Source organism: Xenopus laevis, chromosome 3L, assembly GCF_017654675.1.
Source record: "Xenopus laevis strain J_2021 chromosome 3L, Xenopus_laevis_v10.1, whole genome shotgun sequence".
Lineage (NCBI taxonomy): Eukaryota > Metazoa > Chordata > Amphibia > Anura > Pipidae > Xenopus > Xenopus laevis.
Genome location: NC_054375.1, coordinates 137910222 through 137938151, shown reverse-complemented (window position 1 = coordinate 137938151; position 27930 = coordinate 137910222). Strand labels below are relative to the sequence as shown.

At 44.0% G+C, this 27930-nt stretch overlaps 1 protein-coding gene across 1 annotated transcript; it reads right to left on the bottom strand.

Annotated features, from left to right (window-relative positions):
• On the bottom strand, nt 1–27680 carry fhip2b.L (FHF complex subunit HOOK interacting protein 2B L homeolog). The gene is made up of 17 exons (XM_018253510.2): nt 27359–27680; nt 22050–22128; nt 21621–21829; nt 20013–20117; nt 19608–19730; nt 18732–18851; nt 15389–15585; nt 14372–14483; nt 14204–14280; nt 13851–14040; nt 13554–13714; nt 13335–13451; nt 12584–12662; nt 12098–12241; nt 11765–11905; nt 10991–11091; nt 1–927 (listed from the first exon to the last, which is right to left on the bottom strand). The coding sequence occupies exons 1-17, from the start codon at nt 27401–27403 to the stop codon at nt 828–830; spliced, it is 2100 nt and encodes a 699-aa protein (XP_018108999.1). The 5' UTR covers nt 27404–27680; the 3' UTR covers nt 1–827.
• Nucleotides 27681–27930: the final 250 nt, after the last annotated feature.

Here is a 27930-nt window from a genome sequence, read left to right as displayed (position 1 = left end):
TTAACAGGACATGTATCCTTTAATATCTTGAAATTGAAACAAAATCAAACATGACTGTATATTTACAAGGGCTTAGAATAGCCCCCTCATCAATTTTACATGCACTTATTTTAAAGGGTTACTTATCCTTTAAGGGTCAAATTGAAAATTCTATTATTTTTATCTTCAAAACTGTCAAATTCAACTAGGGAGTTACCTAAACTCAATTCAAGTTTTTTTAAAGATTCAAATTCGATTTTTAGGTTTATCGTACTCTGGCCCTTTAAGAATTTGAATTAAACTATTCGCCACCTAAGACCTGCCGAATTGCTGTCTACGTCAATGGGAGAGATCCAGGGATCAATTTGCAGCCTTTCAAATTCGATTCGAGTTTCCGGGTCGTTCGTATTCGTCCGAGTTTTAATAATTCGATTTGATTTATAAATTTCGACTAGTCGAATTAATGGGAGTTTAAAAAAACTCACATGAATTCAAAATTGATAAATGTGCCTCAGCAAGTCTTTGGATAGAGCCCGAGTCCCTTGATAGATTGAAGTACAGTCCAGCATCATCACGGAACCCAAGGTTAAAATAAAAACATGGGGTAAAGGGTAACAGGAGGGTGGTGTGTTTGAGACATATAGCAGCAGGGGGATTAAAAAGGTGACGATTCTCCAATAAGGCACAAGAAATAAAAACAATAAGTCTTTACATGTATAAAAGCAGGAGCACATCTCCCAGTAAAGGGCAAGTGTTCTTTCTATTGCACTTTCACTCTGGCCAGGTCTCCATGTTGTTTCCGCTGAGTTAAGTGGGAATTGTTTATGGATACGGAGCACAAAGAGTGCTTAACCCACGGAGTTGTGAGTCACACAAGCTGCCGCTGCCAGTTCCTTGCAGAACTCTTCTAGAACCACGGCGCCTTGACAGAGGGTCACATGATTCAACCTGAGGGCAAAGAGAAGGATCGTTACACAAGCAGCTTCTATACGTCCACTTTTAGACTGGGTTCAAACGCCGTCATTTAGGCAAATAACATCCATCCATTGAAGCCAATGTAATGAAACCATGTGTATCTGTGGAATAAAAGGCAATGACACAGAGCTATGCTGCAAACTAGTTTCATGCTTCCAGCTCTGCTCTGGATTACAGAATTGGACTTATAGTAGGGATGCACCAAATCTAGGATTTGGTTCGGGATTCGGCTGAATCCTTCTGCCTGCCCGAACCGGATCCTAATTTGCATATGCAAATTAGGGGTGGGAAGGGGAAAACATTTATTCTCTTCCTTGTTTTGTGACAAAAAGTCATGCAATGTCCCTCCCCTCCCCGGACTTATTTTGGACTTAAAAGTAATTTGCATATGCAAATTAGGATTCGGATTGGCCGGCAGAAGGATTTGGCCAAATCCAGCTTAAAAAGGCTATCTTCCCAAACTGAATCCTGGATTCGGTGCAAAGTCCAAAATAAATCCGGGGAGGGGAGGGAAATCGCTTGACTTTTTGCCACAAAACAAGGAAGTATAAAATGTTTTCCCCTTCCCACCCCTAATTTGCATATGCAAATTCGGATTCAGTATTCGCCCAAATCTTTCGCAAAGTATTCGGGGTTTCAGCCGAATCCAAAGTAGAGTATTTGGTGCATCCCTATCTTAAAGGAACAGTAACACCCAAATATTAAAGTGTTTTAAAGGAATGACAATATAATACAGTGTTGCTCTGCACTGGTAAAACTGCTGTGTTTGCTTCAGAAACACTACTATAGTTTATATAAACAAGCTGCTGTGTAGCAATGGTGGAAATTGAAAAAAGTCTATATGGCACAGGTTAAATAAAGGATAACAGATAACACCATTATGTTCTACAGAGCTTATCTGCTGTGTAACCTGAATGGCTGCCCCCATTGCTACACAGCAGCTTATTTATATGAACAATAGTAGTGTTTTTGAAGCAAACACATCAGTTTTACCAGTGCAGGGCAAAACTGTATTATATTTTTATTACTTTTAAACACAATTTTTTGATGTTACTGTTCCTTTAAGGACTATATGGATTTTCACCTGTATGTCATTGCATGGTCTATTGTGGCCAGTCTGTGAGAGTTGTAACATGTACACTTGAAACATGTTGTGTCAATAAAAACGTAAAGTTTGCAGCATAGCTCTGCCTTTTAGTCTTCTAGAGTAAAATTCCAACACTCTCTTTTCAACATTTTTATTGAGTTTTCCAAAAAAAACAAGCAAGATTTACTTATCACAGCGCAAATTGATTCCACCACTCTCCATTCATTTCTATGGGACTATTTATCAATGGGTGAAAGTGAAAGTTCATCCTTTGATAAATACGCCTTTCAAAATCCCACTTCACTCTTTGATAAATCTATCCCTATGTCTTCCTCTTTTCAGCAAGTGTGTAGAAGTAAGCAGAGCTAATATTGTGTGTCTCTGAGTGTGTAACCCATGCATCTACATCTATACAAGTTACTACACCCGCTGCACAACTCTCTTTGCAGTTGGTCCTATAGGAACCACACCCGAGCCAACTTATTACCAGTATGTTCTGAGTAGGGATGCACCGAATCCAGGATTCGGCCGAATCCTTCTGCCTTGGCAAAACCGAATCTGATTCCTAATTTGCATATGCAAATAAGGGGAGGGACATTTCATGACTTTTTGTCACAAAACAAGGAAGCAAAAATGGTTCCCTTCCACTCCTAATTTGCATATGCAAATTAGGATCCGGATCCGGTTCTCGTCTGAATCTTTTGCGAAGGATTCGGGGGTTCGGCTGAATCCAAAATATTGGATTCGGTGCATCTCTAGTTCTGAGACTCATAGGGGGGAATTCACAAAGAAAGCCTATTTCTGGAGTAAAAGTGGTGGTAAACTGGAGTAAAATACTTTCTCCATATTCACAAACAGAAATCTGCCTCAATTTCGACTCAACCGACACTTTTCATACTTTAGTGAAAGAAAGACAGTTTACCGACACTTTTGTGAATTTGTCTTTCAAACATTTTCTCCCGACATTTTAAAAAAATGGAGTAAAGCTCAGTATAACTCTTCCCCATGTGTCAGATCAATTCTAAAATAACTTGCTCTGCTTTAGTTCAGCCAATCTTCATTTCTCAACGTCAGCTTGGGGGACACAGGGACAATGGGGTATAGCTAGTACCATTAGGAGGCAGGACACAACTACAAAAAAGACAACTGGCTCCTCCCCCACTGGCTATACCCCCAGCAGGCTGGAGAAGAGCCCAGTTTTTAGTTGTGTCCTCAGGAGGTTAGGACAGAAGAATTTTTTATTTTAATTATTTAGTAAGTTTTTGCTGACACCAGGGGGTTGCTGGAACCTTTACACTGCGTAAAGTACCTCATTGGCACCTTCCAACGTGGGACCTGTCTCTGGGGTCACAGGTGTTTCACACAGACCACCCAGCCAATTCCTCTCCTTCCCTTACAGATGGAGACCAGGCTGGCCGGCAGACAGTATTGGGAGAGCGGTCTCCAGGACAGGTAAGTCCCAATGGGCTCTCTCTCCCCCTTTTCCTTCTCCCTCCCCTATCCATGGAGGGCAGAATGGATTTTTTCCTCAGCCCCTAGCAACCTCATTGGAGAGGTGAGAGGGGGGTTTTCCTGGCTCTGTGCTTCCCCTTAAGCCTCTCGAGCAGGGAGGGGGGTTCCCCTACAGGATTCTACTAGTGGAGCGCACGGGTCTCCTACCACATACGCGGCTCGCCAAGCAGCCGCAGTGATCTTCCCTATGCGCTCCGATGCGGTTAGATGCGCTCCGCATGCGCACATTACAGACGGGCGCCATTTTCTTCGGATAGGCGTCTTTCTTTTCTCCCTGTTGCGGAAGTAAATGCCCGCGGTTTTGTTGATCTCGCGCGATCCTAAGCGCGCTCCTCTACCTAGCGGCCGCCATTTTGGATCACACGCAGGGGAATATTCACGCTGCTCCCAGACTGCTATACTCTGGAGCGGAGACACAGGGCACCACTGCAGGATTGACAACTTGATCCTCCTACTACTACAGCTAAGTGTCAGGCATTACTGGGTTATTCCCCCAGGCATTCCCACTTGCAAAATTTTTCACTATGTCTGAGGGACCCAGTGCTAGCCTTTTTTCTAGGGGGGCAACCTCAGCCCTGGTCACTTTTCTGTCGTGTGCCAAATGCCGCAAACATTTGCCCTCAGGGCACAAATCTTCTCTATGCAACCAGTGAATTACACTGCAGGTTTCTGAACCCTCACCACCTTCTCCACCTCTGGTGAATCAGGCGGCACAGGGGGATCCCTCAGTATCTAGCCCTGAAGCTTCTCCACACAGAGTACAGGCAGCACCTGAGTGGGCAGCCCAATTGGCCACAGGCATTCCTAAACTAGCGCAGTCACTAGACAAACTGCTCTCTCGCCTGGACACTCATAAACCTAGACCCTCCAAACGCAGGGCCCCCTCCCCATCCGAAGATGACAGCGACTCTCCTCCTAGGGTCTTTTCACCTCCTGATTCCGGGGACGATCAAGATCATTCTGATGGGGAGCTTCTTTCAGATTCAGACCAAGATGATTCTAGAATTTCCTCTGACACTGTGGACTCACTTATTTCCTCGGTGCTAGAAACCCTCCACCTTCAGGAACCGGAGGTCCGTGCGGAGTCTTCCAAATCTCTCTTCAAGCGACGCAATAAGACTTCACCTATGTTTCCGTCCCACAACCAGCTTGATCAAATTATCCAACAAGAATGGGACAAACCCGAGAGGCGTTTTCAAACAAACCGTCGTTTCCTGAGGCTGTATCCTTTTCCACCTGAGCTTACTGAAAAATGGGCTTCTCCTCCATCCGTGGACGCCCCAGTGTCCCGCCTCTCTAAGAACACGGCCTTACCAGTCCCTGACGCGTCCTCCTTCATGGACTCTATGGACAAGAAGTTAGAGAGTTTGCTACGCTCTTCATTCGCAGCTTCCGCGTCCTCGTTGAGACCAGTCCTGGCTACAGCATGGGTTAGCCGAGCCATACAATCCTGGGCTGACACTCTCCTCACCGCTATTGCGGATGGAGCACCACGTCACGAACTCTCTCAGTTGGCATCTCAAATCAAGGAAGCCAATGACTACATGTGTGAAGCCTCACTTGACGCCACTCAAGCTATCAGCAGAGCCTCCGCTCTCTCGGTGGCAGCCCGCAGATCCTTATGGATGAAACTATGGTCAGCTGACCTTTCCTCTAAGAAGTCCCTGACTTCCATTCCGTTCAAGGGGAAGCTCCTTTTCGGTCCTGAACTTGATAAAATCATTAGTCAAGCTACCGGGGGTAAAAGCACCCTTCCCCCCCCAACCCAAAGCACGTCCCTCCTTTCGGAAGAACAAGTTTTTTCGTGGCTCTCAGACCAAGAGCGTGAGATCTTCTCCCCCAAGGCACTCCTTTTCGAACAAGGGCCGTTTCGGCAACAAACAACGAACTCCCTGGCAGAACCGAAAGCACTCTTCAAAACCCACCGACAAGATGGCCTCCGCATGACGCCGTCCTTTCCGGGCCGAATTGTATAGGGGGAAGATTGTCCCGCTTTGCAGACACGTGGGTATCTCTTGTTCAGGACACCTGGATTCACGAGGTGGTTTCTCAAGGCTACCATCTAGAGTTCTCGTCTCTCCCACCTCACCGATTCTTCATGTCAAGACTCCCTCAAGAATCGGGCAAGCGTACAGCTTTTCAGAGGGCCATTTCCAACCTTCTCCTAGCAGGCGTGATTGCTCCTGTCCCCCCAGACGAACACTTCATGGGCTACTACTCAAACCTGTTCATAGTCCCCAAAAAGGACGGCTCTGTCCGGCTGATCCTAGACTTAAAGGAACTGAACAAGCTCATTCGTCCGAGAAGGTTCAAGATGGAATCCCTCCGATCTGTCATTGCGGCGATGTCCCCAGGGCAATTCCTAATGTCTCTCGACATAAAAGACGCTTATCTTCATGTTCCCATTTTCCCTCCTCATCAGAGATACTTGCGCTTTGCCTTCCAAAGTTTCCACTACCAATTCACAAGTCTCCCATTCGGCCTCACTTCGGCTCCCCGGGTCTTCACGAAGATCATGGCGGCTGCCACTGCTCTGATCCGCAACGAGGGGGTCTCCATCACCCCGTATCTCGACGACCTTTTGATCAAGGCGCCTTCGCCCCAGGAGGCTCAGCGGTCCCTTCAGGTCTCCATGGCGAAGCTACGGGAACTAGGTTGGATTCTCAAGCTACAAAAATCCTCTCTAATCCCCAGTCAATCCATGAACTTTCTAGGCATGAACTTCAATACTCTGACCCAGAGGATCTCCCTCCCTCAGGAGAAGATTGTTCATCTCCAGGCCTTGGTTCGATCACTGCTGCAGAAGCCCAAACATCCCGTAAGGTTCTGCATGAAAGTACTGGGTGTCATGGTTTCCACCATAGAAGCAGTCCCCTTCGCCCAATTTCATCTCCGGGAGCTCCAGTGGAACATTCTCAGCACCTGGAGACGGAAATCCCTACTACAAGAGATACTCCTCTCTCCTCAAACTCGGACGTCCCTTCTGTGGTGGCTCAACACCACTCACCTCTCAAGGGGAAAACACCTCGGGGACCCCAGTTGGCGCATTCTCACAACAGACGCAAGTCTCTTCGGTTGGGGCGCAGTGCTCGAAGGCAGGTCGGCCCAAGGGCAGTGGAACCTCACAGAAAAGACGTTTCAGATCAATCTGCTCGAGATCCGTGCAATTCGCCTGGGCCTCATCCACTGGCAGCAGGACCTGACGGGGCAGGCGGTGAAGATACAGTCGGACAACTCCACGGCGGTGGCCTACATCAACCACCAGGGCGGCACAAGGAGCAGGGCGGCTCTAAGCGAGATAAAGTTCATATTCCAGTGGGCCGAGAATCACAGCGTACAGCTGTCCGCCATCTTCATACCGGGACTGCTGAACTGGGAAGCCGACTTCCTAAGCAGGCAATCCCTGGACCCAGGCGAGTGGTCACTAAAGGACGAAGTATTCCAGGAAATAACTTCCAGATGGGGCACTCCAGAGGTGGACCTCATGGCGACCAGGCACAACAGAAAGGTACCAAACTTCCTAGCTCGTTACAGAGACCCACTGGCCCTAAACGTGGACGCTCTGACGGCCAACTGGCCCTTTCGCCTGGCGTATGCCTTTCCTCCCACTCCTCTCATTCCCAGAACGATCAGAAAGCTTCAAAGGGAAAGGTCCACCCTCATCCTCATAGCACCGAGGTGGCCTTGACGAGCATGGTTCACAGACCTTCTCAACCTCTCCGTCGCAGAACCGTGGCCTCTGCCTCTTCTTCCAGACCTTCTCACTCAGGGTCCGATCCTACACCCAAATCCGACCTACCTCAACTTGACGGCGTGGCTCTTGAGACCAAGATTCTAATTCAGACGGGATTTTCAAGGGCCGTGGCACGCACTATGTGTGCGGCACGGAAGCCAGTTTCAGCCAGGGCCTATCACAGGGTCTGGTCCACCTACCGTCAATGGTGTTTCACTCGCAAGGTTAACTTCCGGCTTTTTTCTCTACCATCTCTACTGGAGTTCCTGCAGGAAGGCCTTTCACTTGGACTGTCCTTGGGTTCCCTCAAATCTCAAATATCGTCTCTAGCCGTACTTTTCCAGAAAAGACTTGCTCTGCTTCCTGACGTCAAAACCTTCATGCAAGGAGTGGCTCATGTGACTCCGCCTGTCAGGGCTCCCACACCTACCTGGGACCTGACGTTAGTGTTCCGGGCTCTTCAACTTCCTCCCTTTGAACCCCTGGGGTCGGTGCCCATTCAGTTCCTGACCTGTAAAACTGTTTTTCTCCTGGCTATTGCTACAGCAAGACGGGTTTCTGAGATCAGCGCTCTTTCCTACAAGTCGCCTTACCTTGTCTTCCACCACGACAGAGCAGTCCTTCGTACCATACCATCCTTCCTGCCTAAGGTGGTCTCAGAATTTCATATAAACCAAGAGATTGTGGTTCCTTCCTTCTGCCCATCTCCAGCAAACCAGAAGGAGAGGGCACTGCACACTCTGGATCCTGTGCGGGCCTTAAAGTTTTACCTCTTCAGAGTTCAGGACTTCCGCAAATCCGATTCCCTGCTGGTACTTCCCTCAGGCTCACGTCGAGGCGCATCGGCTACCAAACAATCCATTTCTCGCTGGATCAAACAAGCTATACAAGGTGCATACAAAGCCCGGGGTCGAACACCTCCGTCCAGGGTCACTGCCCATTCGACCAGGGGTGTGAGTACGTCCTGGGCTTTCAGAAACCAGGCATCAGCTGAACAGCTGTGCAAAGCGGCAACTTGGACCTCTGTCCACTCGTTTGCAAAATTTTATCATTTTGACACCTTTGCGGCATCTGACACTCGCTTTGGCAGAAAAGTGCTTCAGGCCGCGGTGGCTGATACCACATAAGCCTCTTTTTTCCCACCCGGTTGTTAGGGGACAGCTTTGGTACGTCCCCATTGTCCCTGTGTCCCCCAAGCTGACGTTGAGAAAAGGAGATTTTGTGTACTCACCGTTAAATCCTTTTCTCTTCAGTCACTTGGGGGACACAGGGCTTCCCTCCCTGGATTGAGGCTTTCACTTCCGTCAGACAAGTTTCCTTTTTCTTGTTAACTGTTATTGGCTTTTTTGAAAAGTTTTTACTTAGTTATGTAATATCCTGTTGACTTTGGTACAAACTGAGCTCTTCTCCAGCCTGCTGGGGGTATAGCCAGTGGGGGAGGAGCCAGTTGTCTTTTTTGTAGTTGTGTCCTGCCTCCTAATGGTACTAGCTATACCCCATTGTCCCTGTGTCCCCCAAGTGACTGAAGAGAAAAGGATTTAACGGTGAGTACACAAAATCTCCTTTTCACACCTCTTGTAGGTGCCCCATTTCTGTCTAACCCTATCGGTGTAAAAACAATTAAAACACTTATTACACAAAAAAGTGTATTTTATACAATTTAATATGTAAAAAGTTTTTAACTCATACTTGTGTTATTTTACTAGTTTTAGCTGAATGAATGAGGCAATATTAGCAATTTGAGTGAATATATTATCTAAAGGAAAAGTAAAGCCTCCCAGCCATTTTTTAGCTTTAGCAGCACTTAGACACTTGACCTAAGATAAAACATATTTCTGATACAAATCCCAGTATTATGCAAAATAGCATTTCTTGTATTTAAAACCCATTTTATCTTGTTACAGAAGTGGAATTACACACACACATGTAGGCAGATTTAGAAAGCCCAGGTTATCCTGAAAAAAAATGATGTATAATATCCCTAGGTAAAATAAACCCCCTGCCCCAAAAAATCCAATTTGATGGCTGACTGACAGGTGTAGTGAGAGCAAAAGGCAAATTCAGAAAAAATGTTTTTAAAATGTGGTGCAAAAGACAAAATCTGAAAAGTGTTTAAAAGACAAATTCACAAAAGTGGAGATAGAGGTTTGTGAATTTGGTGGGAAATCCGACACTTTTATCTCCACTTTTATTTTGTCTCAATATCACCACTTTTGCGAATTCCCCCAGTAGAGTGCATTAGAGTAAACTCACTGCTAGAGGTGCAACAAGGTTGAACACTAAAGGGGAGATTATCATTTTCTCGATCATTCCAAGGTGCTCAGTGTAGTGTGCAGCTACCAGAGGTACAATTTGGAACCCACAACTGTGACCATCAGACCCACCGCTCCTGTTTAAGAAGCCTCCCATGTCGGACACCAGCTGTACTGTAGAAATGTATAATTATTGCAAATATTCACTTTCAATTCTGCTTCAACTCCTGGAGGATCTCTAGGCTGCTTGATGAGAAACGCCACATATGCATCACATTGCACAATAACTGATATCCCATAAGGAAACAATTTTCCTTTGAAGCAGATGAGAAACTGTAATATAAAAGCCTGTGGCCCTCTGCCAAACATGGCTGCTAGAATGGTAAGTGCATTCTTGTGGCTCCGCAAACTAGTAAAATCCATTGGCCATGTCAGTGATATCTGTCAGTTGGTGTTTGTAGCTGTCGGCTGCTGAGGCAGAGGAAAGAAAAGTTCCAACAACTGTAGCTGTACTTGGCTAATAAAGATTCCTTGGAGCACATGCATTTGCAAATATAGTTATCTTCTCAACTCCATTTGTAAGCCAATCCTATAATATTGTCCAGCCCACTGGCTCATTGCACAGCCAGCACAGAGCAGAACCGTAGGCAGCAGCACTCAGGAGGTTGCAAATGATGATATTACAGTGAATATCTGCTGACTTCCATTCAAATAATTTGCAATCACGACATCTAAAGAGCCTATTTACACATGGAAGCCTGTGGTAAGTGGTCATTAGGAATAGTCTACTTACCATGGTTAAAGGAATTGTTCAGTATAAAAATAAAAACTGGGTAAATAGATAAATAAAAAAGGTTTCTAATATAGTTAGTTAGTCAAAAATGTAATGTATAAAGGCTGGAGTGACTGGATGTGTAACATAATAGTCAGAACACTACTTCCTGCTTTTCGGCTCTCTTGGTTTCCACTGATTGGTTACCAGGCAGTAACCAATCAGTGACTTGAGGGGGGGGGCATGGGACATAACTGTTGCTTTTAATTGTGACCTACAGTACATGCGGAGGATCAATTGCAAACTCACTGAACAGTTATGTCCCACACTGACTAACTCAGAGTTAGAGAGCTGCAAAGCAGGAAGTAGTGTTCTGGCTATTATGTTACACATTCAGTCACTCCAGCCTTTATACATTACATTTTTGGCTAATTAATTATATTAGAAACATTTTTTATTTTGCACATCCTATCTATTTACCCGGTTTTTATTTTTACACGGAACTGTTCATTTAAACTCTTTGTAACTATTGTTTGAGTTCTATATTTACAGATCTATTCACGTCACTTTCTGCCCCATCATCTCCATTTACTAATTACGAAAACCCCATGTGTTTATGGTACCAAGTTATGTGCAAGCCTGCCCTATAGAAGAAAGCTTTCCCAATCCCCCACACTTACTGTTCATTGGCAGAGTTTGCCTGCAACTGGCGCCTCACAAGTAAGAGCGTCTCCTGTAAGTCTGGAACTCTCAGAGAGCGTTGGGCAAGGTCTGCTACTACCTGAATGGGTGACAAAAACATACAATGACAAGATACCAATGGTCAGTGACACAATTCAGCTGGCAGCTGTTGAGAATTGGGCACATAAGGCCAACTTAGGACCTTATGCAGTTGTTCAATACTGCAAGAGAGTAACAAGCTGGACATTCCTTAAAGGAATCTTCACCTTTAAGTTAGCTGTTAGTATGTTAGAGATTGGCTGAGTCTAAGCAACTTTTCAATTAGCCTTCATTTTTTCAATAATGTGCCATGTTCTTCTGACTCTTTCCTGCTTTCAAAAGGGGGTCACTGACCCCATCTAAAAAAAATGCTCTTTAAGGCTACAGATGTAGTTATTGCTACTTTTTATAACTACTTTTTTATATTCAGGGTGTCTCCTATTCATATCCAGTCTCATATTCAAATCAATGCATGGTTCATAGGGTCATTTGGACCCTAGCAAACAGATTGCTGAAATTTTAAACTGGAGAACTGCTGAGCAAAAAGCTAAATAACTCAAAAAACACAAATAATAAAAATGAAAACCAATTATCACAATATCACTCTCTATATCATACTAAAAGTTTATCCAACGGTGAACAACCGTATAGGAATCTACCAAATGACTGATATGGAGGTAACCTGTTACAAACAAACCTAGTTGAACCTCTAATGATTTGTCCATGGCTCTTACCCTGACAAGAACAGAGAAGAGAGAACGGGCTGCAGGGGCCAAGGTGATGAACGGATTCAGCAGATACTCCTGCAGGTGCGGATGAGGGAAAAGGGCAAGACGAGAGAGAAGGGAGGTGACTTGAAGGTTCACATCATATGGCTGAAAAACACAAACGAAAAGAGTGGCAATGTGAATGTGAAATGAGAAGGGTGGAGGAAAAGATTATTAGAAAGGAACTGAGGAGGTGCATGAGGGTGCCAGTAATGAGGGTAGGATTGTTCTGGCAGTTGGGGGTCAAGGTTAAAACAGAGGGCTCAGTAATATACATTATGTATAATCAACTGTATGTACCTGGTCTAGGATTCCCCCCAGCCGGTCAAAGAGGACCTCCATGAAGTGGCCTTCGTAGAATTCCTGCTGGCAATGACCAGTCCCGAGTGGTTTTGAAGAAACCGGCCATCCCCACTGTGCCACCTGCTGACAGCAGGCTCTGTACTGAATACAAGAGATTATGTTACTTTACGTTGCACAGAAACCTCAGCCTCATATCACAATGTAAAAAATCATAACTTTGTAACTAAAAAAACCCTGTTTTGTAAACTTTTGAGACAGGGGACTAGGGAATGTGCATTAAAACTAGCACTTCCATTATACTTAAATATACTATTACTTAGCCATTAGAGTGCTTCCACATCTCCATTTTTTTACATAGCCTCATATCACAGCCCAGTATTAAAGACCACATTCAATGTGAGGAATTGCTATAAAAACATAAATATGAATAAGGCCACAAATCTCAGTACAAGAGTTGGAGAAAAAGAGAGGTTTGGTCCTTACCTGTACTATAGCATCCTGGAGGTAACCGTCATAACCGGTATCTGAAGACTTGATCTCTTCAGGGACAAGGGACAAGAAACTGATAAGGAAACATCATATACAGAGACTGTCAGACATCAATATGAACCAAATTGTTCCTTACAAACAGGGTTTCCTCACCCTAAGGCTATGGGCAAACAGGCTGAAGGCTCCAGTTGTTGAGCTGAGGTCAGACGAAATACGCGAAAGAAGGCATCTCCAGGCTGACCTCAGCTTCAGTTCCACTGAAACCTGTATACCCATAGAACCCATTCCCCTCCCTTCCTTCTTAACCAAACGCCCATTCCCCCCCCCCACTCCTAACATCTCTTCAATCCTTTCCCATATTAAAATGAATCCAACCAGTGGATCTTCCTTTCCCCATATCTTTTCATTTTCCACTCATTCTCCCTCTTTAAAACTCTGCTTTCCTTCCCATGGTTGTACTTCATCCTGTATCATTCCTGTTTACCCACAAAGCTAAAAACAGTTTAAAGTCCAGGTATCTCATCTTTTCCTGTATCTTCTTCTTTCTACCCCACCCGCTCTTCTCCTCCATGTTCCAATCCTCTCTCCATATTTCCCAGCTCTCTTATAAATTTGTACCCTAAGACCTTCCAATGGTTTCTGTTACCTTATTCCAGTTAGTTACAGCCCTCATTTAATCTGTAGAATACTTCACTCATTTCTACAAACTAGTTTCCTCTCTCCCTTATCTTTCTTCTTTCCTCACCTTTTCACCCACTGCTCTGTCCCAACAATCTCTGTTCTGTGTTCTCTGTCACTTCTTGGCAGCCGAATCCCAGTATCTGGGAACCCATCGGTGAAATAGGGATCTTCCTCGAGTTCCCTACAGGTGGTACACAAAGGATGCGAATGCAACAAATTGATATGTTTGTCAGCGGTTTTTGGCAACTGCAGCATTAACGCTATGAAAGAAAACTTCACTTACTCTGCACCATCCCAGGTTTCACTCTCCTGTCCCCGGCTCTCATCTAGCCCCCCAGCCAGGTAACTGCGAGTTTCGAGGTTGCGAGTCACCAGACTATACAAAACAATCTCCTCTGGCATCTGCAGAATCTCCTCAAAGAGTCGAAGGGAAGCCAAGCTTATCTGTGAAAGCGAGAGAGATAGCTGCTATGTAAATACATCATAGTAAAATAATCTTTGTGTGCCTCTCAGTGACATATAGCAGTGTTATTCCATCTGTGACAGATTTAAGTCTCACTGACATAAAACAATGCATCACCTCATCAGACAGATGGTTGCACCTCTGGATAAGTTGGGCCCGAAGCTGTGAGCCTCTATCACTTCTCTTCTCTGGGCCCTGCTCATCACTAAGAAGAAATGTGAGGAACTGACGCAGCAGAGGGGTGGCGGTAAATCGCTGCAGAACGGCTGTGAGGATAGCTGTGCTACGAAGGATACTCAGTTCTGAGCTGAGGAGAGAGGAGGCAGCACATCAGGAGTGAGCCATAGTACACAACACTAGTTACACACAAGCAGCTGTAAATACTCTGTTCTGCTATTGGCTTATTTAATTTCAGAAAAGACTGGGTGCAGAGGAAGTGAACAGCATGGCTGTCCTACACAGACACTCACACTTCTAGCAGTTCAGGTTGTAGAATCCCCTGCAAATAGCCATCCTTTATCGACTTTGTTATATCCATGGCAACTATCTGCAATGGGATGAGAGATCGTGTGAGGATATGGAATGATATGCAGAGTTGGGGCATGGTGCCGACACAGATTACAGAGCAGCAGCCTCACCTCATGGGATTCCTGCACTAGACTATCACAATATTCCACCCAACAGAGAAACCTTCTTAGAGCTGCTTCAGAGTTCTCCATGCCATCTGATTCCTGGTTGTCGATGTTTTTCCTACAGAAAGAGAGAGACAAGATACAAACAGCAGTTTAGCTTAGTGCCTAGAGGATTCCACCTAAGCAAAAACTCTATAACGTGGTCTTATAAAACATTCCATGGATCAACAATGTACTATTCCTATTCATACCTGTAACCTTGTAGTCTAACCCCTAAATTAAACCCTTGCTTGAAACTATCTATTGCAGCTGCCAGTCCAACCTAGCAGAGAATGCATGGGTTCTAATATATAGTACGGTGTTGTTCAGCAACATGTTACCTATGGGAAAGGGAAGGGTTGTGGCAAAGAAATAATGTTAAAGTAACAGTAACAAAAAAAAAATTTACTGCTGCCCTGCACTGGTAAAACTGATGTATTTGCTTCAGAAACACTACTATAGTTCATATAAACCAGCTGCTGTGTATCAATGGTGAAAAAAACCTATATGGCACAGGTTAAATAGTGGATAACAGATAACACCATAATGCTCTAGAGCGTATCTGCTATCTGCAGTGTAACCTGAGCCTTGCTCCTTTGAATGGCTGCCCCCAAGTGTTTAAAGTAATGAAAATATGCTCTGCACTGATAAAACTGATGTGTTTGCTTCAGAAACTCTACAATAGTTCATATAAACAAGCTGCTGAGGTGGTGATGTGGAAATTGAAAAAAGACTATATGGCACAGGATAATTAGCGGATAACAGATAACCTTATGTTCTACGGAGCTTATCTGCTATCTGCTGTGTTACTTGAGCCTTTTTATCCTTTGAATGGCTGCCCCCATGGCTTATTTATATAAACAATAGTATTGTTTCTGAGGCAAACACACCAGTTTACCAGTGCAGAGCAACACTGCATTATATTTGTATTACTTTAAAACAATTTCATCTTTTGATGTTACTGGTCCTTTAAGCAGTGCTCACCTCCAGTCTGTCTCTTGCAGTGCTGTGATATCACAGGGGTGAATGCTCAGTGGGATGCAGCGGTGAAGCTCACACAGATGCTCAGTCACATACTGGCTCAGCTTACTTTGCACAATAAGGTGAACTGGTCCCTCCTGTTGGGCACTGTGAAGCACTCTGAGAAGGGCCTCCCTTGCACGTACAGACAGACGGCTCTTCTAGAATTGCAAGGGATAAAAAGTTAAATGGAGTAATATTCATCCACCAGGGTTATAGTATCTCATTACACAATAGCTGTTTGTGGTGATAGGAACTGTAGTTCAGCAACAGCTGGAAGGCAACACAACCCCTGCCATTAGTGAGCCAATTCTGTAACTATAATGCCAATTTTTTTTTTTCTTCAAAGTTTTTATTTATTAAAATTTCCAGGGAAAGGGGGAAACATATAACAACATGGTTCATACAAGGTAATAACTGTTGGTACACAGATGATCTGCTTCATGTAAGCTATGGAAGACAGAGTTACACAGCATTTCACATACAATACATGCATCACATATAAGAATACCGTTAGTCTACATTAACCCTCAGGAAGCACAATCAAATTAATGTCTAGCCATGGGTCCCAAATCCTTTCAAATTTGCTGGGACAACCTCTGGCCAAGTAAGTTAGCTTGATGGAGGGAAGGGCTTTATTAATTACATTGACCCATTTAGCAACTGATGGGGCATCATTGCCCATTCCGTTCATGACTATCACTTTCTTTGCATTGTATAAGGCTCATACTTGATCTGGCCCGGTTTAGGGGGAGTAGATCTTTCACTAACCCCAATAAGCAGACTTTGGGGGAGTATACCTGTGGGAATGGTAAGTTGTTTGCTAGATATTGCATTACCTCTCTCCAGTTCTGTATCTGAGGGCATTGCCACGCCAGGTGCAAAAAGGATGCTTCGGGCTCTTGGCATCTCAGGCATACGGCTCTGGAATGCTGGCCCATTTTCTGAAGCTTTAGGGCAGGGATCCCCAACCTTTAGAACCCATGAGCAACATTCAGAAGTAAAAGGAGTTGGGGAGCAACACCAGCATGAAAAATGTTCCTGGGGTGCCAAATAAGAGCTGTGATTGGCCATTTAGTAGCCTCTATGTGGATTGTCAACCTACATTGAGGCTCTGTTTGTCAGTACACATGGTTTTTATGCAACCAAAACTTGCCTCCAAGCCTGGAATTTAAAAATAAGCACATGCTTCGAGGCCACTGGGAGCAACATCCAAGGGGTTGGAGAGCAACATGTTGCTCACGAGCTACTGGTTGGGGATCACTGCTTTAGGGGGTGATATACAGTATAGTTGGTGTATAAATTTATTTAGAGGGAGGGACAGTGTCTATTAGCGCGTTATACAGCCTGGAGGCGAGTTTTGAACGTTTTGGGTCATTCAGAATTAATTCCACCGTGGGAGTAGCAAAGGTGATCTCCAGAGAGGAGAACTGGGCTTTGAATGCCTGGCGGAGTTGGAGGTATCTATAGAACTGGAAATTTGGCTAGTTCAGTTTCAGCTTTGATTTGCTGGTGTGAGGGGAACTTTTGATTAATTAGAATGTCACCTAAGACCTAGCCAAGTTAAGTATGTAAAGAGAGTACAGATAGGGAAGATTGGTATTATTCCAAAGTGGTAAGTAAGGGGAATATACTGGTGGCTTGTGCCCGGTGTATGAGCATGCAGCCTTCCAAGCTCTGAAAGGGGCAGATATTGTTGATGGATAGGAGATGTAATCTTTTAATTGCCTACATGGCAAATTTTTGATTGCCTCTAGAGACCCAGCCTGGAGGCCAGAAGCAGAAAACCGGGATCATCCACCTAATTGTGGAACCGACTAGGTAAACGGTAAATCTGGCTGTCTAGAAGCGTAACCTTGCTAGAGCCAGGCAACCTTTATCCAGCCGTGCTGCCAGATATGTCCAGGCTATGCAGGGAGATTTGTTAGACCACAAAAAGGGGAGCAAAACAGAGGTTATTCTACAGAAGAGGGTCTCTGGGATCCAGATGGGAGAGTTATGTAGCTTATATAGCAGTTTGGGTAAATAAAACATCTTATATAGGTTAACCCTACCCCATAGGGAAATAGGTAGTTTAGCCCAGACATTTGTTGCTAGTTTAAATTGGTCAATGAGTGGCTCTATATTGTCCATAATATGGTGGTGGAGGGGTGGGCCGGGATGCTGTCCAAGGAAAAAATTACTGACTTAGATAGGTTTATAGTGAGCCCAGTAAATAGCAAAACTCTCCATAATAAGTAAGGCTTCCTGCAGAGAGGCCTGGGAATCTTCTAAGAAGAGCAACAAGTCATCAGCATAAAGTGCTATCTTGTCTTCTATTGCCCCATATTTAAACCCGTTAACCCTTGGAGACTGCCTGAGGCAGATAGCCAAGGGTTCTATGGCAACTGCAAACAGCAGCGGGGAGAGTGGGCACCGTTGCCTGGTTCCCCTGGCCAGTGGAAAGTTGGGGGACTGGGCCCCGTTAACTTTAATACAGGCAGAGGGTTTCAGGTATAACAATTGAACCCATTTGTGGAACCTGGGACCAAATCCGAAGCTCAGCATTGTTTCCCAAACGTATAGCCATTCAACTAAGTCAAACACCTTATTTGCGCCCAGTGACACTATGACCCTTGAGCCACTATTTGTATGCTCTGTTTGGAGATATGTGTAAATCCTTCTCAGATTAATAGATAGATCTGACTGGCATAAAACCCATTTGATCCATGTGAATTATAGAGGGGGCAATGTTAACAAGCCTTTTAGCTAGTACCGTAAGTTGGCTATTCAGGCATGGCCACCTCAGAGATGCTGGCTGGGGAGGGCATAGGAGAGTCATATAGGGAGTCCTGCAAAGGGTAAGTATCAGCACACTCTTGTGCGATTGGCTCCCCAGGGCGATCTCTTACATACTTGCCCAGATACTGTGCTGCTGCTGCACTTATGTTTCTCCCCGAATCAGCCTGCACTTTGCTATTCTGGGGTCTGTGTGGCGTGCTGTTTCTGAGCGCCGAAGAGTTGGAGCCGCCATCTTGGACTCCTGGGGCCAAAAGTGTGCCTCTGAAGCTGGGGCCCGGTTTTTGGCCATATCGTCGCGTGGAGAGAGTTTGCGCCGGTTCGGGGGAGACCCAACAGGATTAAGAGCACGGGCACAGAGCAGCTCTACCATGCAACCATCTTATTCAGCGTGCAGCCACGCCCCCAACTATAATGGCTATTTATAAGGATCAACAATAACAGACTGTATCTTTTGTATCTTCATTATGAACCACTCTATCTATTTATTTCCTTACTAGACCCCCCCCCCCCATCAGTGCCTATTTACCTGGCAGGTACACAGCCTCAGCAGGGCTTTGAATAAGTTATGCCTGGGTTTGTGACTTGTGGATTTGGTTTCTCCATCACCTTCACCTCCTGAACATTGCACTTTCCTTACACTCTCCTCCTGTAAACATAAGATCAGAAATAGCAGTTCAATGAAATGCCTGAGAATTCCTTGCATTCCCCCAAAATCAATATAGTGTCTATAAACATGTATATACCATTCTAGAAATTATAGGGAGAGTGCTGTGTTATAGGCTACTAATTTGCTTTATTTAACAAGCAAAACATGTTTTCTGATTGAATTACAGAAAGGAACAATATCTGCAAAATATGAATATTATTAAGAGAGTTTAAAAGGGTATGAAGTAGACAGTAATGAAGTCTGCAATTGGTCTTCATTTTGTTTATTTGTTGTAGTGTGCTTCTGATATTTAATTGCTATATAGATGACAGGGTTGGCTAACTGGCAGTGGCAACCATAAGGCAAACCAATCCAGAAGCTAGAGGTTTATCGTTGTTAATTTTTTATCACGTAAGACTTTCTCCTATTCAAACCACAGCTTATTTATATTATATTAAAAAAAAAAATACCAATTGAAAACTGTCTTAATATATCAAACAGAGCTAGAGGGGGTTTAAATGAGGACAGGAGGAGCCATCAACTTTGTTTCTATTAAGCCCTGCCCCCTAGTGGAAATACCTGGAACCTGTGCAAGCTAACAGAATGTATAAGGGTTATAAGGAACAGAGACACATCATAGGAAGGTGGTATTTTCAATAAAAGTTATAGGAAGTGGCGTGAGTTGGCAAAAGGAAGAGTTCTAGGAAGGGGTTTCATAGATCATGTCACAAGCCAAATATATTGAGATCTCTGTACCTCAAGGACATGGACAAGCAATGAGGGGTCCTCCTCTAGTTTGGTGCATACAGCTGTTAGAAACTGTAGCTCCTCCTTCTGAGCTGTGGCTCCAACAGGATCTTCGGCCAATGCGATCAGCTTCTGTGGTTTAAAGGATATAGTAATCTAATTTTTGCACCATGTAATACATTCTTGCCTAATACAACAATGTATTATCAATAGAGCATTTTCCCATTGTCTAATCTACAAGCCAATTCTAATACTATGCATTGGTTGCTGGCATTCACAGTTTACCCTGAAATAAATAATTGCAATATCTAAAACAATTTCATATCGGAAGGCAGGACATGCTCACATACACAAGTTAAGTACATTTTGTACCGAGCAGATGAACTTCATGGAGACAGCTAACCCAATACTCACTTGTACAGGGCGATGGACGCTCAAGTAGTGCAGCAGGGGGCGCTGTACCTTGGTCAGAAGACGGCTGTAGAAAAGCAGGACCTGCTGCCTCATCCCTGGGGGATACTACAGGTGAGAAAGTAGAAGAGGCCCAGATGTGATAAATATTAATAATAATATAGTCTCAGACCAGTGCAGTGCAATTCCACACACTCCATGAACTAAGAATGTATAAAAAAAAATGAAAACGGTATCAGTTTAAAGGATAAGTAAACCTTAAAAATAAGTGAATGTAAAATCGATGAGGGTGCTATTCTAAGCACTTTTGCAATGTACATTCATTTTTTTTCATTACAAGATATTAAAGGATACATGTACTGTTAATATGAATGAATTTTGTTACAACAGTGCCACCTGCTGGTCATTTGTCAACCAGTCTGACCACCAAGTAGTCAAGGAAGTTGAAAGAAAGAGGCTGCTCTGATGTTCTTCTGCTTAGGAAAGATTTGAGAAAGGTTTCGAATTTTATTCCTAACCAGAAGAACATCAGAGCAGCCTCTTTCTTTCTCCTGACAACTTCTTTGACTACTTGGTGGTCAGACTGGTGGGAAAATGACCAGCAGGTGGTGTTGTTGTAACAAAAGTCACTCAAATTAACAGGACATGTATCCTTTAATATATTGGAATGAAAAATAAATAAATAATGAATGTGCATTGCAAAAGTTCTTAGAAAAGCCCCCTCATCAATTTACATTCACTTATTTTTAATGTTTAGTTAATCTTATTTAATGAAAAAAAAAAGCAGATAAACCATACAGCTTATACATACAGACAGGACAAGGCAGCATTGAGACACGCAGGCAGGACAATGTGGCAATGAGGTACATAAACACAAGTATGCTCAGGAAATACAAACAGTAATGCCGCCTACAGGAAGGTGACATACAGGCAGGATGTCAGCACAGAGACACATACAATCAAGACAGAGACACGTATAGGCAACACAGACCAGAACAGACACACATACAGGCAGGATGGGTGAGCAGAGAGACACCAGTAGCGGCCTAACTACTGGAAAGCAGTCAGTGCCGATGGTACAGTGGGTAGTTTGGGGGGGGTTTGGGGCTGGATTGTAAATCGCCGACAAATACAGGAAGGGCATATCAACACAGAGACACAATCAGTGAGTAAAGGCCAGTGCAGAGACACACACACAGGCAGAGCAGGACAGCACAGAGACATATGCAGCAAGTGCAGAGACACACACAGCCAGCGCAGAGACACATACTGGAATGACAGGCCAGTGCAGAGTCACATACAGACAGGACAGATCAACACAGAGTCACATACAGACAGGACAGGCATAGGGTTGCCACCTGGCCAGTATTTTACCGGCCCGGCCAGTAAAAATGATGGTTGATCCCAATGTTATTAATAGGAAAAAAAGATAAATATATTGGAAGGCCGGTATTTTTTTCCATAAAAGGTGGCAACCCTAACTGGTCAGCACAGAGACACATACAGCCAATGCAGAGACACACACAGGAATGAGAGGCCAGTGCATTGTTTTGCTCCTCCTGATACAGTAAGCACCTTAAAATATGCAGAATAGTATAGGAGCAATTATACCTCCGCCTTTGCTAGTGTGCATAATGTCTCCAGTATCTTGTGCTGCAGTAAATACTCCATACATGGCCCAGCATGGCTTCCAGTGCCTGCGTCTCCTCCATCCCCTCTAGCTTCTTCAGCCCCATTATTGCTCTCCTCAAACACTAGGATGTCAGTCAGCTGACGGAGTCTCCATGGGATGTCTGTTTCACGGGCAGGACAAGACTCATCTTTGTGGAGGCAAACAGACAGAATTCTTCATATGAACACTACAATTCATACCTACTAGCACACTAACACTCGGGTCACTGAGCAAGCAAAGTTCATTTTTTAGATATCCACAATCCCACCTCTGTCAAAAGGAGCCCTAAATAGTCAGAGGTGTTATGGGATAACCAGGCTTTCAATGAACACCATTCAGGTGCAAGAGACTAAATCCCTGTAGCTCACCTGAGGTTTCTAGGTAGTACTGAGTGACTCCTTTCCAGTGCTGGATAAAGGACGGCAGCAGGTCCTGCGTTGTCTCACGCTGAATGGGAAACAATAGGATATTCAGTTAAAATATAAACTTTACATAACTAATCACCAGTGTATACAAAGTCTATTAGAGTTAAAGGAACAGAAACACCAAAAAATGAAAGTGTTTTAAAGGAGAAGGAAACCCTGTAGAAAAAAAACCTGTACCCCCAACCTACGTATACCCTCCCCCCCCAGGCTAACTGCCTTATACTTTATACTTACCCCTCGTCACAGATTCTGGCAGCGGACTTCACGGCATCTATCTTCCGGGTCCTCGGTAAGCTGACTGGCAGATGGTCAATCTCCGTCAATTTTCGGCACAGTTGTCGAAAACCGGAAAATTTCTCCAACTGCGCATGCACCGACATACCGATCTCTCAGTCAGCTTACCGAGGACCCGGAAGATAGATGCCGTGAAGTCCGCTGCCAGAATCTGCGACGAGGGGTAGGTATAAAGTATGGGGCATTTCCCCGGGGGGCAGTTAGTCTGGGGGGCGGAGGGTCTCTGTGGGGTGGGGGGTACAGAGTTTTTTTCTACAGGGTTTCCTTCTCCTTTAAAATAATGTACAGTTGCTCTGCACTGGTATAACTGATGTATTTGCTTCAGAAACTAAAAAATATAGTTTATATAAACAAGCTGCTGTGTAGCCATGGGGGCAGCCATTCGAGCAGGGAAAAAAGGATAAAAGGCACAGGATACACAGCAGGTAACAGTTAAACTCTGTAGTATACAATGGGATTATTCTGCACTTATCTGTTATCTACTTTGTATCCTGTGCTTGAATGGTTGCCCCCGTGGCTACACAGCAGCTGATTGATATAAACTATTATATAAACTATAGTTGTGTTTCTGAAGCACATACACCAGTTTTACCAGTGCAGAGCAAAAGTACATTTTATTGTCATTCCTTTAAAACACTTTCATTTTTTGGTCTGTTTCTTTAATGTCTTTATGAGTCAAATTAATTTTAGTACTATGGCACAGGAGCATTTTGAATGATACTGTCCTCCAATGGAGAACATGTTGTTTACCACATCCCTCTATCATTATTATACATTAATGGAATGTGCCACTTCAGATAAATACAGACACATATTTCTTCTGGGATTTGCCTTCTGGTTATGGAATGTGGACACCTGAGATCTGAGTGCATAGACACACACAGGCCCGGATTTGTGCCTAGGCCACAAAGGCCCGGGCCTAGGGCGGCAAGTTTTGAGGGGCGGCATGCTGCCCAGCTGTAACCTAAAGAGCACCGGGGATGGGTACTCCTGTATGCATTATCCCCGGTGCTCCAGTGCATACGTGTGCTCGTGTGTGTGTGGATGGGAGTGCACTCATGAGGGTGCCAGCGCTAGGACCCAGGCTTACACACACACGGCAAGCTTCAAAAACACCATGTGATACATCAAGTCAGGAGAGATACAGTGCAACCAGCAGAGTAAAGGGAACACGTGGCATTGTGTTGTTTATAACACCATATATTTGTCATATTTATCAGGATCTGCGTGCAAATATCTCACCACATATCTATCAAATTATACCTGGCAACTGCCGAGTGCCATCTTATGGAGCAAAAACTATTGCACTAAAACACAATCAACCTTAACCCCATAGGGAAGTTATTTGGAACACTTGCCAGCATTCCCTCTACTGTACAAGCAATGGGGCACCACCCCTCTTTCTCTTATTTGTTTGCTTTTTTAAGTAATTGCAAAAACAAAACAAATGTGGTGCTCTTCTGAGAATATTTGAAATTCACATTTTTTTTCTAGCTTTCAAGATTAGAAGTTTTTACACTGCTAATTTAATGAATTAGCTGAGACAACAGTGTCACCTACGGTCAGTGGAAAATGAAATTAGTGAGAAAAGTAATACTGCACTGCTCGGAAAATGAAATTAAGAGTCATCTGTCATTTCTCGTCCTTTATAAACACAGCAACATCATAAGACTTTCCTTTTATCACTAACTTAATTTTAGCTAGCCGGCTGAAAGTAGCAAAAGGTGTTGTACTAGCAGCCTTATGATATGGTGCTCACAAGTATGGTAAAACACCTATAACTGGAAAATCCCAGGTCCCAGGACTTCTAGGATAGCAGAGCCCATATATAGGTACAGAGTAAGAGTATCCTGCTATGTGTAGTATGTATAGTACAGGTGACATCATTGCTGCTTTGTGCACTTTGTTTCATTCAGGTTCAGGCACTGCTACATTATGCATACTGGTAGGGTAACTGCAACTTGATTATAATATATAATTTAACAATTTATTGTGTTCCAACTCTTAAACTAAACACCCAAAACCTTTCTCCCGGCATGCAATTTGTGTATAGGTGATAGTATTCAGTGCTGCTGCGGAGAGAAACACCATGCACTAACGCCAGAAAAATGTTTTACTGTTTAAAGGAGTTGTTCACCTTCCAAATACTTGTTGTTTTCACATTGTTCACCAGAAATAAAGACTTTTTTCAATAACCTTTTATTTCTACCGTTTTCCCAAAATTGAAGACTAAAGGTTGATGTTTCTGTCCCTGGTGTTTCAGCCTGGCAGCTCAGTAATCGAGGTGCAGATTCTGAACTGTTACATTTAATTGTAACAATTACAGTTGCCACATAAGTTGATACATTTTTCAGCAGTATCTGTGGAATATTAACAACTATTGTATCAATTCTAATTCTAAAAGATGCCTTTAATGAAACCCAACGATTCTTCTTAGCAATGACAAAGATAAGAAATGTATCAACTTAATGTATCAATTTAGAAAAGTTTACAGAGTTGACGACACCCCCCCCCTTCCAGAGCTGCTTTAGAAAGACATAAGAACTTCAATATTAGAAAAGTGGCAAATTAGTGCAAATCCAGCAGAGTTCATGGGCGCCATATTCTTCTCTTCAGTTATCTTCGGGTCTTTTTTCGCTGCTTCGGCAATTTCCGCGACTTTCTACGCAGTTTTCGCAAAACAGATGAATGCTCCAACTGCACAAGCAAAGAGAAGAAGATGGCGCCCGTGAACTCCGATGCCCTGAATCTGCACGAGGGGTAAGTGAAGAGTAAGGGCCAATTACCAAAGGTACCACCAAGGCTGGGAGGGGGTCTATGTAGGGTAGGGGTTTTTATTAGCAATGGTTTGGTTCTACTTTAAAGGAGAAGTAAAGGTTTTGTGCACTTGGGGGTGCCAAATGTTAGGCACCCCCAAGTGATTGTAGTTACTTACCTGAAACCCGGACCGGTGCTCCTAACAGCAGAAAACTGCACTGGCCCAGGGTTATACCAGTGAGCACCACGGAGCAATCTTCTTCTACTGCATGCGCAGTAGAACAAAAAGCCGAACTTTTAACTAAAAAGTCGTCTATTTCGTTCAACTGCGCATGCATCTGCCCTGGGAAATTTGAAGAAAGAAGAAGCCGGAAGAGGATCGCTCCGTGGTGTTTACTGGTATAACCCCATGCCGGTGCAGTTTTCTGCTGATAGGAGCCTGGGGTTTCAGGTAAGTAAATACAATCACTTGGGGGTGCCTAACATTTGGCACCTCCAAGTGCACAAAGCCTTTCCTTCTCCTTTAAGCTGGCCATAGATGCAAAGTGCAAAGATACGATAGTTCGAAATGAACATTTTTCGTGCCACGTCGATCGGTCGTTCAGTCGATGGTACAGGTTAAAAGATTTCTACAGGCTAATGAAAATGTCTCTGTGTGTATATCTGATAATATCAATGGGAGACTGTCACTAGAATTTGGCTGTATATGCACTTAACAATACAATTTTTTACTTGTTTCACCAAAATTCCCAGTTTTGCTGGTCTTTTTCAATAATTGAGATATATATATATATAGATATATATATATATATTTATGATTATAATGTATTGTTAAGCACTTTTTCATGTCTATATAAATGTCTTTTTTAGTGTAGAAAAGTTATTAGAACATTCCAGACACTTATTTGATTTGATACCCTTACCGTTTTACTTTATTTTATTATAATTTTTCAGTGTACAAATTGGGCTATTTTTAGGCTACTTTTAAAATGTTTTTTTGGATACTTTTTGGCTAGTTTTTTTTTATAGTCTTTGACTGGTTTGGAAGCGTAAACCTGGCAACCCTGCTCATTATGCACTAGGGTTGCCAGGTTTCCAGCCAAATTGTAAAGCCTGCAATAATTTAAAGCCCAAGCGGGCGTTGAAAGTACAAACTAGCCAAGGTACAGATTTGGGCTAGTTTTCGAGCCTTTGGCTAGTTTGTACTTTGGAAACCTGTTAAAAGTTTTTTGTTGCCCTAATGTACCAGGCCTGCGTCTCCCAATGCATGTTGGGTAATGTAGTTTATGTTTAACAATTTGCTGTCTGCCAAGTTTAATGTAAGACTACAATACCCAGCATGCAATGGGACTTACTTGTGTAGAAGTCGGGAGTTACCAGATTTTGGGCTCTGTACCCCAGTCTCCCATCTCTCTTAAGCATTCTTGCGTTTTCTGGTGACTTTTCTCAATTTCAGACAATTTTGGGGGCAAAAATCTGCTGGCCAACAAAATGTCTATAGGTTTTACCAATATTGATTGAAATTGTATATGAATTAGGGCTTCATGGGGTCCCTATACCTCCTGGGTCCCCCTCTGTAGTTACGGCCCTAGTGACGGGCGAATCTGTCCCATTTTACTTCATGGAAAAATTATCAAAATCAGTGAAAATTTAAAAAAGGTGTATTTTCGCATATATTTATATTTTTTACACTGCACATATTGTGCTATTTTTAGGCTAATTTTGAAGTGACTCTTGGTTAGTTTTGGGCTGGTTTAGTAAATTAGACCAGGTAACCCTGTTATGCACCTGCGTGTGGCCCAACATGGCTGCCACTGTAGGCGCTCTCTCTCTCTCCCCAACAGTATGGCATAGGGGAGGTCTGTTGACAAAATACTTTCTAGTCCCTGAGCCTGCACCTCCTGTGGGGAAAGAACTTTTGTAAGAGAAGTGCCCTTTACAGCAAAAAAAAACTGAATCAAAACACCCAGCCAAGGAACGGGGTTGAAGGACTATAATAATCCCTGAAAACTTGGGGAAATATCGCGTTATTTCAGTGTCTGACCACTGGGCATTTGGCTTCAGAATCTCTGAGGGACAAAGATCCCACAAACCAGTTCATTATGAGCCGCACACACACAGAGCGGAATAATATGGTATAACCCCTATAAACAAACACTGCGGCCTCAACAGCCTCGTCATAAATTACTGCGCCTCCTCACCGTCTCCACAGCCTGCTGCAGGAAAGCTCCGAGCCGACTCCACATGCCGGCGGGCGGGTACTGGGCTTCTCCAGGCTGCACAGCTCGAGTACTTTAATCGGGCTTCATGGGTTTCGGTTAGGCCTATACAAGAGTCGCGGCCATTTGCATTTCCCGTGTTTCGGTTACTCGGATCACGTCAATCCCAGTCAGGCCTGTCTGAATCCCCGGAGTTTCCTGGGTGCTCTCCCCGTCCCGCCCTCTGCCGCTCCACCCATTGCACACGACTCCCTGGGGCAGGAAAAGTACACAAACTGGATTCTTAGCGCAGCTCCAGCAACTGCCCCCAAGCAACACTCCCATTTTGGGCCTGAGCCAACTCAGCATGTTCTCCTCCTGAAGTTCATCTTTAGCAACCATTCCCTGCAGTATCTCAGGTGCTGCCACACTAAATCAAACCTCACAACATTTTGGAACTAAAAAGAGGGACAAAAACATTTGCCGTGCATAGTTTGGCGACATTTTTTGACCACGCTCATTTTTGTGGCCACACACCCCTAATTACCATGTTAATTTTACAAAATTTGGCAGGT

Coding starts and splice junctions, on each gene's coding strand:
- fhip2b.L (XM_018253510.2), bottom strand. CDS start 27,403: ATGTGGAGTCGGCTCGGAGCTTTCCTGCAGCAGGCTGTGGAGACG. Junction 19,731..20,012: donor GCGTCCATCGCCCTGTACAA/GTGAGTATTGGG, acceptor TTTAAACCACAG/AAGCTGATCGCATTGGCCGA. Junction 14,041..14,203: donor CAACCTGAACTGCTAGAAGT/GTGAGTGTCTGT, acceptor CTCTCTCCTCAG/CTCAGAACTGAGTATCCTTC.